We start from the raw sequence: 13,147 nt of genomic DNA on the forward strand, positions 1-13,147 counted from the left end.
CCGCGCTCGCGCTCAGCACTGGGAGGCGTGTGTGTCGCTTTAAAAGCTCCCTCCCCGCGCGGGGCGGCCCATCCCTGCCGGCGCCGAGCGCGCGGAGCCGCGGAGCCCGGGGTCTTGGTGGGAGCAGCGCCCGCCGGGGCGGCCAGCCGGCGGGGGGCGGGAGGCGGCGGGCGCGGGAGGCGCGGGGCGGCCCTCGAGGAGCGGGCCCAGACCCGCGGAGCCCGGCGGGGCGGGTCAGGGCGAGGCCGCGGAGGGAGGCCCAGCCCCGGGCGGCGCCTGTGCGCCCCGCCGGCAGCGGCCCGGCGCCGGGGGCTGGCGAGGCGGCGAGCGGGGTGGGAGCCGGCGGGAGGCGGTGGCCCCTGGGCACGGGCTGCGAACCCGGGGCTCCCTGCCGGCCGGGCCGCCGCGCGCCCTCCCCGCCCGCCCCTCGCCGCGCCTTCTCCTCCCGTTCGTGTCGCCTCCTCTCCTCCGCCTCGCGCCGCTCCCGCCCGCGCCCGGGCTGCCGAACCAGCCGGGCCGGGTCCCCCGCCTGCGCGCTCCTGGCCGGGCCCGGCGGGGACCAGTCCCGCGGCCGACGCCGCCTCCCCCGGCCTTTCCGACAGTGGATGAGCAGCGGCAGCGCTCTCTCCCGCCGCCGGCCGAGCGCGGGGCTGGGCTGCTCGGACCCTCGCGGCCGCTCGGGACGCCGCGGGTGCGGAAGCGCGGACATCCTGGGTCCGGGCTGAGTGCGTCCGGGGCACCCAGCGGTGCCCGCTCATTCCGTCTGGACTGGACCGTGCCGAGCCCGGGGGATGCCGGGCGCGGGCTGAGGGGATCCCGGCGCCCTCCGATCCCAGCTACTTTGGCTCACGCACCGGGACGCCCTACGTCCGGTCACCTGTGGCCTGAGAGCCGCAGACCCACCAGACCCTTCTCGCCCAGGCCCCACCCGGCGCCTGGCGGGGGTTGGGGGACATTTTTCCTGCCCCCGGTCGGGGAGCGCAGAGGCCCCGCCCCTCCCACCGCCCAGATGTCTCCCGGGGCGGCTCTGAGGACCTCCCTGAGGCCAGGGGCCGAAGGGTCCAGAGAGAGAAGCCCGCCCTAGGGAGCCTGGGGGGCCCCCCAACCTCATCTTGGGGCTTGGCCCCCACGCTACTCGGAAGGCAGGCCGGTGCCCTCACCCTCGGTGAGTCCGGGGGTTCTAAGGGAAGGCTGGGCTGGGAAAGGGAGGGTCTGCTGGGAACGAGGGCACCCTGGGGGCACTACGAGGGAGGACAGAAGACTGGAGAGACCCTCTGGTGAACCTCCAGGGCAAGGCCTGGCTGGGGAGGGGTGTTGGGGGGACCTGGTGCTCGGTGCCCCATCGCAGGCTGAGGACTTCTGCCTCTAAAGCAGGGGCTCCCTCTTTTTCTTCCCAAAGAGGGGCTGTGCTGTAGACCATCTGCCTCCACCACCCCTCCCCACAAAGAAAAACATTAAATCCCCAGCGAGGAAGGGTGCCCGGCTGTGGAGAGGATGGAGGCAGTAGCATTGCCGGTTGGTGCTGCAGCCTGGGAGGGCTGATGCCAGGCTTCTCTCTGCAGGGGTCTGCTCTCCTCCGTCCAGCTCCCTTCCCAGAGCTGTCCACATCTGGAGCCCCCTCCACATCTGGAAGACCCCAGCCACAGTCCTTCTGCAGGTGTCACTTGCAACCAGAGACCTCTGCCTTTGCAACTGCCCAAGAGTCGTGAGGGGATTGTGCTGCCTTCCCCAATCCCAAGGGCATCTCTTACCCTTAGTCCCTGCAGAGTCATCTCCCTGCTTCTGTGTCCAGGCTCAGCCAGACATCAGCCCAGCACACCTATAGGCACTTCAAGTCCTGAAGGGCTCCTGAGATCCAAGACCCCTCCCCTGCCCTTCTATGTCCTCATCTTGACCCCTTGTGTCAGATTCTGTCTCCTTCTGGGTGTCCCATTCCCCATTCAAAGGCAAAGGAGGCAGGGTGGCAGGAGTCAGGGGCTGGGTGAGGGCCACCCAGGGCCAGCGTGGGCTGGGGGGCCGTTAAGATGTGGAGCTCTGCCTGGCTGAGAGGGGCTCTGTGGAGGCAGACGCAGTGTGTGCCTGGCTGGGGGGAGTATGGGCAGGCCTGCAGCCACGTGGTAAAGGATGAACATTCGGGGCACCCCGGACCTCGGGCAGCCCAGTGACGACCCCAGCAGTGGTGGCGAACGTGAGCGGATTCGACAGCGCATGAAGATGGTCATCGGGCAGCTGGAGGGCATTCTACGGGAGCTCAAAGAGGTGGCCAAGGAGCTCAGGGAGGTGAGTGAGGGGCCAGACGGACCCTAAACCAGTTTTCCTGGGCCTGGCACAAAAACATACTCTGGCATGTATGTTTCTGTGTGTGTGTGTGCGTGTGTGCGCCCAAAGCTGTGTGCATGTGTGCCACTCTGCTGGGTACCTCCATCTTGTTCTCCTTTCCCCAAGTCTGCTCTGCTAAAAATCTTACAATAGCCCGGGGCAGGGCGGGTCTCAGGGTTGCAGAGAGCATTGGGACAGCATGTAATGGGCCCATGGCTCTGTGGTTACGACTCGGCTGCCAAGATGGCCAATAAGGACTGAGTTCCACAATAACCTCTTCTGGAGCCTAAGCTGACCTTTGACCCCCACCATCTGCTGGTCACAAGGGGCCCTGGGAGAGTGTAGATGGCCCAATGAGGCAGTCCCCACTGCTTGGAGCATTCCCCAGATATTACAGAACCTTTGATCCCAAAAAAATTAGTTCCTCCCTGCTCTGAGGTGGGAATGAGACTAGGGGGCTGCTAGTGGGCATGAGAGTTCCTGTGTACATTGGCAGGGCAGGAATCTCCTCTACAGGGATGTATCCCCATCCCGTACTTCTGAACATTTTTGGCCAAGATTGAAAAGTCACCCAGAGAGCGATGTGTGTCCCTCATTACCTCTTCCCACATTGCTCAGGTAATGAAGTACACATGTCCTCAGCCCTGCCCCCTGGGCTGTGTTCGAGCCTAAAATGCATGACCAGGGTTCTGAGCCACTGGCCTGAATTTTCCCACTGAGTACCATTATGCCAGCCAGGTGGGCTTTAGGCAAATTTCAACTCCTTGTAACCAGGGCCCCTGCAGAGATGGCAGGGAGAGTGATTGAATTGGAGTTATGGGTTCAGGCTCTCCCAGCCAGATGTGCAGGGAGATGGGGGCTCTAGAAAGATTGAGAAGAGGAGGTGATGGTGGATACCAACTCCAGACTGGCAAGGTGGTCTTCTAGCCTGGCCCAAGAGCCAAGGAGCAGGGGGTGTTTGAATCTTCAGAGTGGAGATTCGGGCCAGGAGCTAAGGTTGGGCAGGCAGCCTCTCTGCCCAGTCAGCCTCATGGAGCCTGCCAGGAAGTCCTTCCTCAGGAGGCAGGAATGGCTGTTGCTACAGGTAGAGAGAGGTGTGGTGTGAACTGGGCTGGCCAGGGTGTGGGCTGAACATCTCTGAGGAATGCAATTTAGTGGTCATTGCCTATGAGTAACTCCTCCTCCCTCAACCTCATTGTTCCGAAGGACTACCATCCCCACCCCTTGCCTCCCCACCCCCCATCTATTTCATATGTTCTGTGGTTCCATCAGAGTCATGGGAACTGTCCAGAGTCTGTCTTGAGCAGGGGCATGGGACCTATGCCTCAGCAGGCCTACCCAGAAAGAACCAGGGTGGACTCTAAGCCTGGGGGTGAGTTTTGATATAGTACAGAGCCTATTCCCAAATGACCAGCTGAGTATCTTGCAGGCATCTGTTCTTCCCATCCCCACCCCCACCCCCACTCCCACTCCCAGCAGAGCCATCCAGAGCTTGAAGGCATCACACAGGTCATCCAGCCCAGCCCTATTCATTTACTGTTGAAGAAGTTGAGGCCCAGAGAGGGATAGGGGCTTGATGAAGGTCACAGAGCCTACCAGGGGTACTCAGTAGAACTCAGGTCCTGATTCCTGCTCTGGGGCTTCAGCAGGTGGGCTAACAAGCAGCCTCATTCCATTTTCTTAGGGACCTTCTAGACGTGAGCCCTTATGCTCATTCTGTGATACTCTGAGGGGGTGCCCTTTAGGGAGTGAGGCAGGAAGATCAGAAGCATTAGGATTTACTTGCAGATCTTTGAGATAGCCTCTCCTTCTCTTCTCAGCAAAACACACTCACCTATTCCCATGTCCTGAACAGCAGAGCTTCAGGTTCATGGGCTGTGCAACCCCCAGAGGCCTGAGCCAGGACAGAGAAAGATGAGTCCCCTCCCCCCATACCCGCAATAGGCCATGTGCCTCCACCCAAGACTCTGGCAGGTTGCTATGGCAACCAGAATCTACCCCGTATGCCACCACCTGCCCACTGCCGATGGCACCCAGCTGGGAAGGGGGGGCAGGTCTCAGAGCTTCCCCATCTCCTAGGCAGGGTCTAGAGATGGGGTGATGGACAGAGGGGAGTGTTGGGAAAAGCAGGTGAGGCCTACAGAGACCCAGGCAGAAGAGGAGGTGCTATTCCTAGGAGACGGGGTTTGTCAGGAATGGGGTTACCGCTTAGGGGTGCCAGGTCCTGGTTTGAGATAAAGGTTTGCACCCACCCAGCCCACCCCCACCACCAGGAACCTGTAAGCTTGGCTCTTGATCCTCCAGTGGATCTGCCTGGCTCTCCTTCTCAGTCACTTTGGGTGGCATTTTTCAGCGGGGGCATGGGTAGGCCCAAGGTTGAGAGAGTTCTCTTACCACACTCCACTCTTTAGGCAGCACCAGCACAGAGTTCACCAACTGAGTTCTGGTCTCAGGAGGGTGAAGCACTTAGATGTGAAGCCAAGATTTACATCCAAGACTGCCAGAGGGCAGCACAGGGTGCTGGATGAGGGAGGAAGGCCAGCAGAGAGGAAGGGCTTAGCTATAGCCCCTCTGCTATCCTCCTTCTCCATCTGCTGCTCCCTTCCCCACATACCATGGATCATAGCAGAGCCTCCTCACTTCTTGAGCATCATAGAAAGATGAGAAACACTACAGCACTGCTCCCCGGGCCCCTGAGCCTCAGTCTGCTCATCTCTAAAATGGGAATGATGATAATTCACACCTCAGAGTGATCTTACAAGGATGTATTGGGGTACCAACACCTACTCATACCCCTGAAGGATTTGGCGTTCCCTCTCCCATACCTCTCCTGTTCTCCCAAACTCCTGGCTCTCCCCAAGGGATAGGGGGCAAGTTCTGTCCCATGGGTGGGGAAAATAGTTTTATGGACTAAGTGAGGTAAGAAATGTAAAAGTGTGTTGAAAGCAAAAATTGTGCTGCAGAGGATGTGACAGTCAATCATTAACTAGCCTTCATTTCTCCTAGGTCCCTAGTACTCCAGGTGCCAGGCCAGTCCCAGCAGGCTCTCTAAGCTCCTCAGAATTCTGTGGATCAAAATTTGGAGAAGCAGCACAGCCTACGGGCTGAGCTTGGGCTTTGCAGCCAGATGTCTCTAGTTCACATATGTTCTCCACCACCTTCCTAGCTGTGTGAACTTAGGAAAGTTACTTTACCTCTCTGTGCTTTTGTTTTGCATCTCTAAAATGAGGATACAGAATAGTATGCCTCCTCACCCTCACCAGCTCTCTGATGGTTGTGAGGATTAAATGTGATATTATATGCAATGTACTTCACACAGCAATGGGCACAAAACTAGCTCCGTATCTGTTAGATATTACTGATGAACTGTTCTAGCACTAGCCTGCTCCTCAGCTCTGTGTGAGCCCTTGTTCTTTTGGAGTCACATTGGCATCTTAGCCATGATCAGGGAGGTCAGGCCCAGGGCCCTGCAGCAGGCAGTCCTACCCTCTTCTGGCGGGGGCAAGGGGTTGGTGATGGGGTTGAGAAGCAGGTCTCCAATGAGATGGCGTTTGAACAAAGACCCAAAGGAAGTGAGAATACGTACAAGTCAAATGGATATCTGGAAATGAGCCTCCAAGCAGGGGGAGCAGCAGGTCCTGAGGAGGAAGTATGCTTGGCATGGTCAGGATCAGCAAGGAAGCTGATGCAGTTGGAGTGGAGGGAACTAGGAGGTGGAGAGCAGGGTGCCAGGGCACACAGGGCATGCAGGCCACAGTACAGAATTTGGATTTTGTCCTGTGAGAATCCCACACGTTCCCCAGGAGTCTCATTGTGTTTCTGGGTGGGAATCTGCCTCCCCACTGTTCTCCCTGTTCCCTACTAATTGGGAGCTCACAAGGGCAGGGGTATAGGACCTTGTTCTTGGCCCCCCAAATGTTGAGCTTACCTTGAGTAGGTACTTGGCCTCCTCCTTGGTTACCCTCTCCCCAAGATGTCACTCAGCATGGGGCTCAAAATGTTCCTGTGTTGATCACTAGTATCCCTCACATCATCACTGGCTATTGAGTAGGATATAACTTAAGGGCACAGTTGCCCACCTTGGCCTGAACACCTCCGGAGGATGGAGGGGTGGGTAAAACCCTTTTGCAGCCTGGAGTGGCAGTGAAGACCCCCCCAACCTGATTTTCTTGGGGATCAGGCCCATGCAGTTGTGCTGTCCCATCAGCAAGGTGCTGTATATGAGGTCGCCAGCAGAGCCATGGGTCATACAGCAGGAGATAAATGTGGCCCAGCCAGGAAGCAGCTGGAGCAGGAGAGGCTGGGGACCACAGAGCTGTGCCAAAGTGGGTCAGCTCCATCACCCACAGCTCAGCAAGAATTGTGTGGATTTTTTCTTCTTTTTTTTTTTTTCTCGCCACCCTTTCCCCTTTACATTCTCCTCCTCCAGACAGATTCACGAAGCTCTGGGGCCAATTAGGCCAAATTGCAGGATGAGAGTCATGAATCACAGTCACCTCTCTCCCCCTCCCCAACGCCACAGCCCCCAGGAAGACAAATAACGTAATCACAGAATTAAAAAGTAATCAGTGGTCATAAATAATGCAGAATCCCTAGTTATATAACCAGCTGCCCAGGGAGCTAGGCAGGAGGGAAGGAGGTAGCAACTTGTCAAGAAAAGTGAGGGGCCAGAGGTGAGGGGGAGGACAGGAGATAGAGGTTGTGGGACTCCCAGTCCTCGGTCCTGACTCTAGGCAGTGATGGCGAACCTATGACACACATGTCAGAGGTGACACGCCAACTCATTTTTTGGTTGATTTTTCTTTGTTAAATGGCATTTAAATATATAAAATAAATATCAAAAATATAAGTCTTTGTTTTACTATGGTTGCAAATATCAAAAAATTTCTATATGTGACACGGCACCAGAGTTAAGTTAGGGTTTTTCAAAATGCTGACACGGCGAGCTCAAAAGGTTCGCCATCGCTGCTCTAGGGTTTTATGGAACACATCCATGCTTTTCTTGGAGAGGCAGCTAGGGCTGGGGCAGGCAATATTGTGGTGTCCAGGACCATGAAGCATTTTCTCAGAAAAGAACACCCCAGCAATTTTTATTAAGATGTCTCAACTCATCTATTCATTCAATGGCTGTTTTGTAAAGAGTGTACCAATCTCTGCCAAACTGGGGGTGCATGGTGGGGATGCCTTTCCAGGTCCACTCCTTGTGGGGAGAAGATATCAACCACATTATAACCTATATGCTCAAAACATTGCAGCAGTGATAAATACTAGATAATATTTTAAGGAAAGGTATGAGGTGCTTTGAGAGCCTTTCATAGGAAACCTGTCCTCAATTGGGGATCAAGGAGGACTTCCATATGGAAGTGAGATAGAGTGAGTAAGAATGGTGTGAGGCATTCGGGTGAGGCCCAGAGGCAGAAGTGAGCTCAGGATGTAAGTGTGTAGGTGTGGTAAGGAGGCAGGCCTGGTAGGGTAGAGAGCAAAGGGCACTTAGTCACATTTGGTGTGGGGTGGGGTTTGGAGGTGCAGGAGTTTGGGGAGCACAGGAGTGCTGGAAGTAGAGGTCCTGCTGTTTTTTTGGAAAGTTCCCTGGATGCACTATGCTGTTGTTCAGATGAGGGGAGCCAAAGCTGTGACCAGGACGGAGGCTGAGTCAGGACCTGGGCCCCCCGGGGGATTGTGTCTCAGCCCTCAACCCTGCCCTTCTCTCAAGTGTTCCCTCTTGAGCAGGTAATTCATGTTCTTAAAAGATGAGACCCAGGAGTCAGGACTCCTGACTTCTGGTCTCAGCTCAGCTCATTATAGTCTCAGTTTCCCTATCAGTAAACACAGTAAGAAGGATGGACTCAACAGTGTCTCCAATCCCTTCTGGCTTTGAGGATGTAGGATTCTGTGATTTTTATGGTTTCATTTCTCTCTCCATTCCCCCTCTCCCCCTCTTTTATCCTGTGTATATAATTATTTTGCCTGTACTCTAAGACGATCTCAAGTTACATGCAGGCAAAATGATTATTAAATCGCAGGCAGAAATTACAGATTTCAAGACATCCAAACAGAGAGGCAGGTAGCATGGGGCGTGCCCCACACCTGCCCTCCCATTGACCTTATGAAATGAGAGGCACCAAGGACAGGCTTGACCAGGCTCTGCATACAGTCTGAGTACCCTGGGCATCTCACTTCCCTTTCTGATTCTTACTTATGTCATTTATCAAGTATGTTTGACCTATCCCACCTAATGAACTGAGCCAGATTTGCCCGTGAGCCTCAACCATTTGGCTTTTAGAACCTCTTCTGTTTACATCTGGAAACAGCCCTACTTCATGGAACATAGGTGCCACCCAGGTGTTGGGGTTTGAAAGGCCCGACATGTCCCATTATTCTGCCACGGGTACTGGAAATGTCCCCATCAGAGTATCATTCTTTTGGTGAAGAACTGGCTCCCATCAGCTCTTGGGCCTGGTGCCTGGTTACGTGTTGGCTCTCAATGGTCCATGGTGGGTATTGTTTTACATGCTTTCTGTGCATCAAGTCATTAAATAGTCACAACAACCTAACAAGTAGGTACTACTAGGATTCTCCTTGGCTGAAGATACACACAGAGACATTGAGCAACCTGGCTAAGGTCATAAAGCTAGTAAGTTGTGATGCCAGGGTTGGACCCTAGGTGTGGCTCCAGAGCCTAGGTTCTTAGATGCTTGGATGTGCTGACTCTCCAGTTTAATGCACATTCATATCTATTAAATCCCCACCAACTGGGTGAGGAGAAGAGCATCATCCCACTTTACGGGGGAGGAAAATGAGACTGGAAACGGGAAAGCCACACTTGAGACTTGAATCCAGGCCTCCCTCATTTACTACCCTCCACACCCCCAGGGTGGAGCCAGAGAGGGTGTTCAAAGGGAGGAGAGGAAGGGCCTGAATGTGAAGGCCACCTGAGAAGGGCCTTTTGGATGGGGGGAGTATGTTCAGGCCTGAAGTCTTCAGGAATCCTGCCCTGTGCTCCCTGGATCTTCCTCACAGGATGTTAGGAGCCCAGCTTCTGGGCCTGGCCTAGCCTCAGCCAAATCTGTGCCATGACAGCCAAGAAATTTAACTCCAGATTCCTGCCAGTGTTGCCTTCTCTTATGCAGCAGCAGACTATCAGCATCTAGCTTGCTCTCGGGAGTCTAATTGGAGGATGTGGCTGTCCAGAGGTACAAGGCCACTTCTGAAGCCAGCAATGCCCTGAGGTGCTATTCTTTCATCAGCTTAAATACCAGGTCCCTAGGTCAGTGGTTCTCAAAGTTTGTCCTCAGACCAACAGCAGCAGCACAAGGAAGCCTGTTAGATCTACACTTTCTCAAATCTTACCCAGAACCTGCAAAATCAGAAACTCCGGAGAGTGGGCTGTTACACATTCCAGTTTGAGGCCAGGGTTCCTACCAGCCCTCAGATGTGGATTGGGTTGAGCAAGGACTTCTGGGGGATGTGACCTTCTCTGTGTTAGGGGGAGTCATTGGAGTCAGAGACATAAGAAGAGGTGGCCAGATTGGAGGGTAGAGCCCTTTGCCCATTGCCTACTCAAGCCCAGGAATCACAGTAGCACTTGGAGCAGTGTGCAGTCTTGCAGGGGTGTGGCAAAGGCAGTAATCTTACCCAGTGACTGGTCCTTCAGGCCCATTATCTATGGTCTCAGAAGATGATGATCTCATGGATGGAAAGTCTGACACACAGTAGGTGCTCAGAGATGGGAGATAATGTCACTTTTATCGCCAGTGCCCCACAGAACCCTTTCCTAGAATCACAGCGATGAAAGGAACCTTGGAGATAAACCAGTTCACCCAACTCCCCACTTACAGATTGAGAAACTGAGACCTAAGTGGGAAATTGACTGACCAGGTCACCTGCGTGGGGTCTCCTGACCCCTTAACCAAGCAGACATCCCAGTGACCCAGACTCCTCTTGATGCCTCAGTTTTGTCTTTGCTTTCTTCTTCGCTGTGGGGCCCTCCTCACCCCCACTCCTCACCAAATACCTAGCACATCCCTGAATAGCTGTGGTCCTCAGTAAAGTTTTGTTGATTAGGTCATCAATTAACTGGCTGATCTGACTCCAGGTAAGAACACCGGGAGGGGCCCTGGGCTTGGTGACTCACTGCATATGCCTTTGTCTCTGGGTCTCTTGGTTCCTCCACTTTGCTTTTGATATTTTGCTATTTTTGTTTTTGGCCTGAAGACTCTCTCCTCTTGATTCTCCTTTCCCTATCATCCTCCCTGACTCATGTGCTGACAGTGGCCAAGGTCGGGGGATGCCCTGAGGCTGGGCTGCCTCCATGGAGTCCGAGCTTTAGTCTTCGTGGGGTGGGCAGGTTGCAGTGACCTTGCAGCTGAACTGTCCCCCCTCCCATCCCAAATACATTTAACAGGCACCTCTGGGCCCAGGATGGATGGGTTTTTTATTGCTTACCAAATAATGCTTGTTTTATTCATTCCCCAACAAGCCAGGATTGATCTCCAGTCATCAGAGGCCAGGGAGAGGAAGGAGGGAGAAGGCTCTGGGGGCAGAGGTGGAGTGATGGAGACCCTTGAGGGACAGTCACTGACCAGCTGCACAGGCTGGCCCAGGCTTCCTCATGGTCACCTCATATCATTTTCTCATGTCTCTACTAAGTAGATTTGCTGGAGTCTCTCAGCCCTCTAGTGGCCTGGTGCATGAAATTTGTGCATGGGAGGGGATGTTCCTCAGCCCGGCCTGCACCCTCTCCAGTCTGGGACCCCTTGGGGGATGTCCTGTAGGATTGGGCCTAAACCGGCAGTTGGACATCGCTCTCGCAGTCTGGGACCGCTGGCTCCTAAATGCTCTCCTGCCTGCCTGCCTGATCGTCCCTAAACACTCTGCCTGCTGGCCTGATCGCCCCCAACTGCCCCACCCCTGCCGGCCTGATCACCCCCAACTGTCCCCCCTGCCGGCCTGCTCGTCCCCAGCTGCCCCCCCCCCTGCTGGCCTGCTTGCCCCCAACTGCCCTCCCCTTTCAGCCTGATTGCCCTTAACCACCTCTGCCTCAGCCCCACCACCATGGCTTTGTCTGGAAAGACATCTGGAAGGTCTCCCAGAAGGTCTCCCGGTCTGATTAGCATATTACCCTTTTATTAGTATAGATTTCATTTTCTGATTAAATTTATTGGGGTGATGCTGGTCAATAGGGTCATAGGTTTCAGATGTACATTTCTATGATACATGATCTGTATATTGCATTGTGTGCCCCCACCCAAAGTCAAATCACCTTCCATTACTATATACTTGGCCCCCTTTAACCTTTACTACACTAACCCTTTTATCTGGTAACCACCCTCTTTAAATAGCCCCTCTCAGTCATAGGAAGATCAAGCTCTGAGCACCAGAGCCTATAAACACCCCCTCCCCTGCTCCAGAACAGCAGCTGGCTATGGGGAGAGGGGTATGTGAATGGATGATGTACAGGCTGGAAGACAGTCCCTCCTCCACCCAAGAGACTGAGGAATGGAAAACAAGCTCTGTTCACCCTGGTCCAGTTTGGGTTCTCCACAGAGCAAATAAGCCTGTGACCTCAAGTCCAGTCTCCATCCTGTAGGGACATTAGCAGGGGAGATGTCACGGGGTGGCGGGGGGACACATGCTCACACCTAAGTGATGCCAGGTCTGGGCTGGCCAATCTAATCCTTCTGCCCTTCCCTGGACAGGTGGTGAGCCAGATAGATAAATTAACCTCAGACTTCGATTTTGAACTGGAGCCAGATGACTGGACCACGGCCACTGTGAGCAGTACCTCCAGCAGCGACAAGGCCGGTGTAGGTGGCCCCTTTGACCTGGGCCACCTGGACTTCACGACAGCTGACATCCTCTCAGACAGCTGGGAGTTCTGCTCCTTCCTGGATGTCTCTACCCCTTCAGATTCCATGGACGCCGCCGAGTCAACACGACCAGGGGCTGGTTCTGACTACCGACTCATGAACGGTGGCATGCCCATTCCTAATGGGCCACGGGTGGAGACCCCAGACTCCTCCAGTGAGGAGGCCTTCAGCACCGGCCCTCTCAAGGGGCAACTGCCCCAGCGGACCCCAGGCACACGGGAGAGAGTGCGCTTCAGCGACAAAGTGCTCTACCATGCTTTGTGCTGTGATGATGAAGAGGGGGATGGTGAGGAGGCAGCGGCAGAGGAGGAGGCGGGCCTGTCCCCAGAGCCTCCCCATACAGAGGCCCATGTGGGCCCCCTCAAGACCTCCCTGGCCCCCAACAAACCAAGGCGCTCTCCACTGACTGGCCGATGCTCAGGCCCCACCTTGGCCCCCGAGCAGACACGAAGGATCATGAGGAACAGCAGCACCCAAACAGTGTCGGACAAGAGCACGCAGACAGTGCTTCCCTACACAGCCTCCAGACAGAAAGCCAAAGGGAAAAACTAGGGGCTGGGAGGGGGCTGGGGTTGGGTGGGGGAGGCACATAGAGTTATAAATATATACACATATATATTTAAGCAAACACAGTCATAATAAAATTTTAAAATGCTGAGGATCCAGCCCCACAGGCCCCAAAGCTTTCTCAGAGCTCATCTTCGGCACAGAGATGCCTACTTCCCTACTAGGTCCCAGGAAGTGTGTCTAGAACCTTCCTCCCTTCCTTCCCATTGCAGGGCTCCTGAAGGGGGTGTCCAAATGTCAAGCTGCTGGCCTGGACCATGTCCAGGGATTCATCTGCAGGAGGCAGACTCTCAAGAAGTAGTGTCCAAAGCCAGGGCTAATAGTGTGATGTGGAGGAGACTAAGTGGCATCACTGAGTGGGTGGCTCCATGCTCAGCCTTGTACTCTAGAGA

The 13,147-nt window shown here is 54.9% G+C and overlaps 1 protein-coding gene across 1 annotated transcript; it reads left to right on the plus strand.

The window, feature by feature from the left end:
• The first annotated feature begins 490 nt into the window (after positions 1-490).
• INSYN1 (inhibitory synaptic factor 1) lies at positions 491-12,860 on the plus strand. Its single transcript, XM_081097125.1, has 3 exons — positions 491-1,165; positions 1,563-2,280; positions 12,018-12,860. The coding sequence occupies exons 2-3, from the start codon at positions 2,125-2,127 to the stop codon at positions 12,738-12,740; spliced, it is 879 nt and encodes a 292-aa protein (XP_080953251.1). The 5' UTR covers positions 491-1,165; positions 1,563-2,124; the 3' UTR covers positions 12,741-12,860.
• Positions 12,861-13,147: the final 287 nt, after the last annotated feature.

The sequence above is a fragment of the Myotis nattereri genome (assembly GCF_964212035.1).
Source record: "Myotis nattereri genome assembly, chromosome: 1".
Lineage (NCBI taxonomy): Eukaryota > Metazoa > Chordata > Mammalia > Chiroptera > Vespertilionidae > Myotis > Myotis nattereri.

Coding starts and splice junctions, on each gene's coding strand:
- INSYN1 (XM_081097125.1), top strand. CDS start 2,125: ATGAACATTCGGGGCACCCCGGACCTCGGGCAGCCCAGTGACGACCCC. Junction 2,281..12,017: donor TGGCCAAGGAGCTCAGGGAG/GTGAGTGAGGGG, acceptor TTCCCTGGACAG/GTGGTGAGCCAGATAGATAA.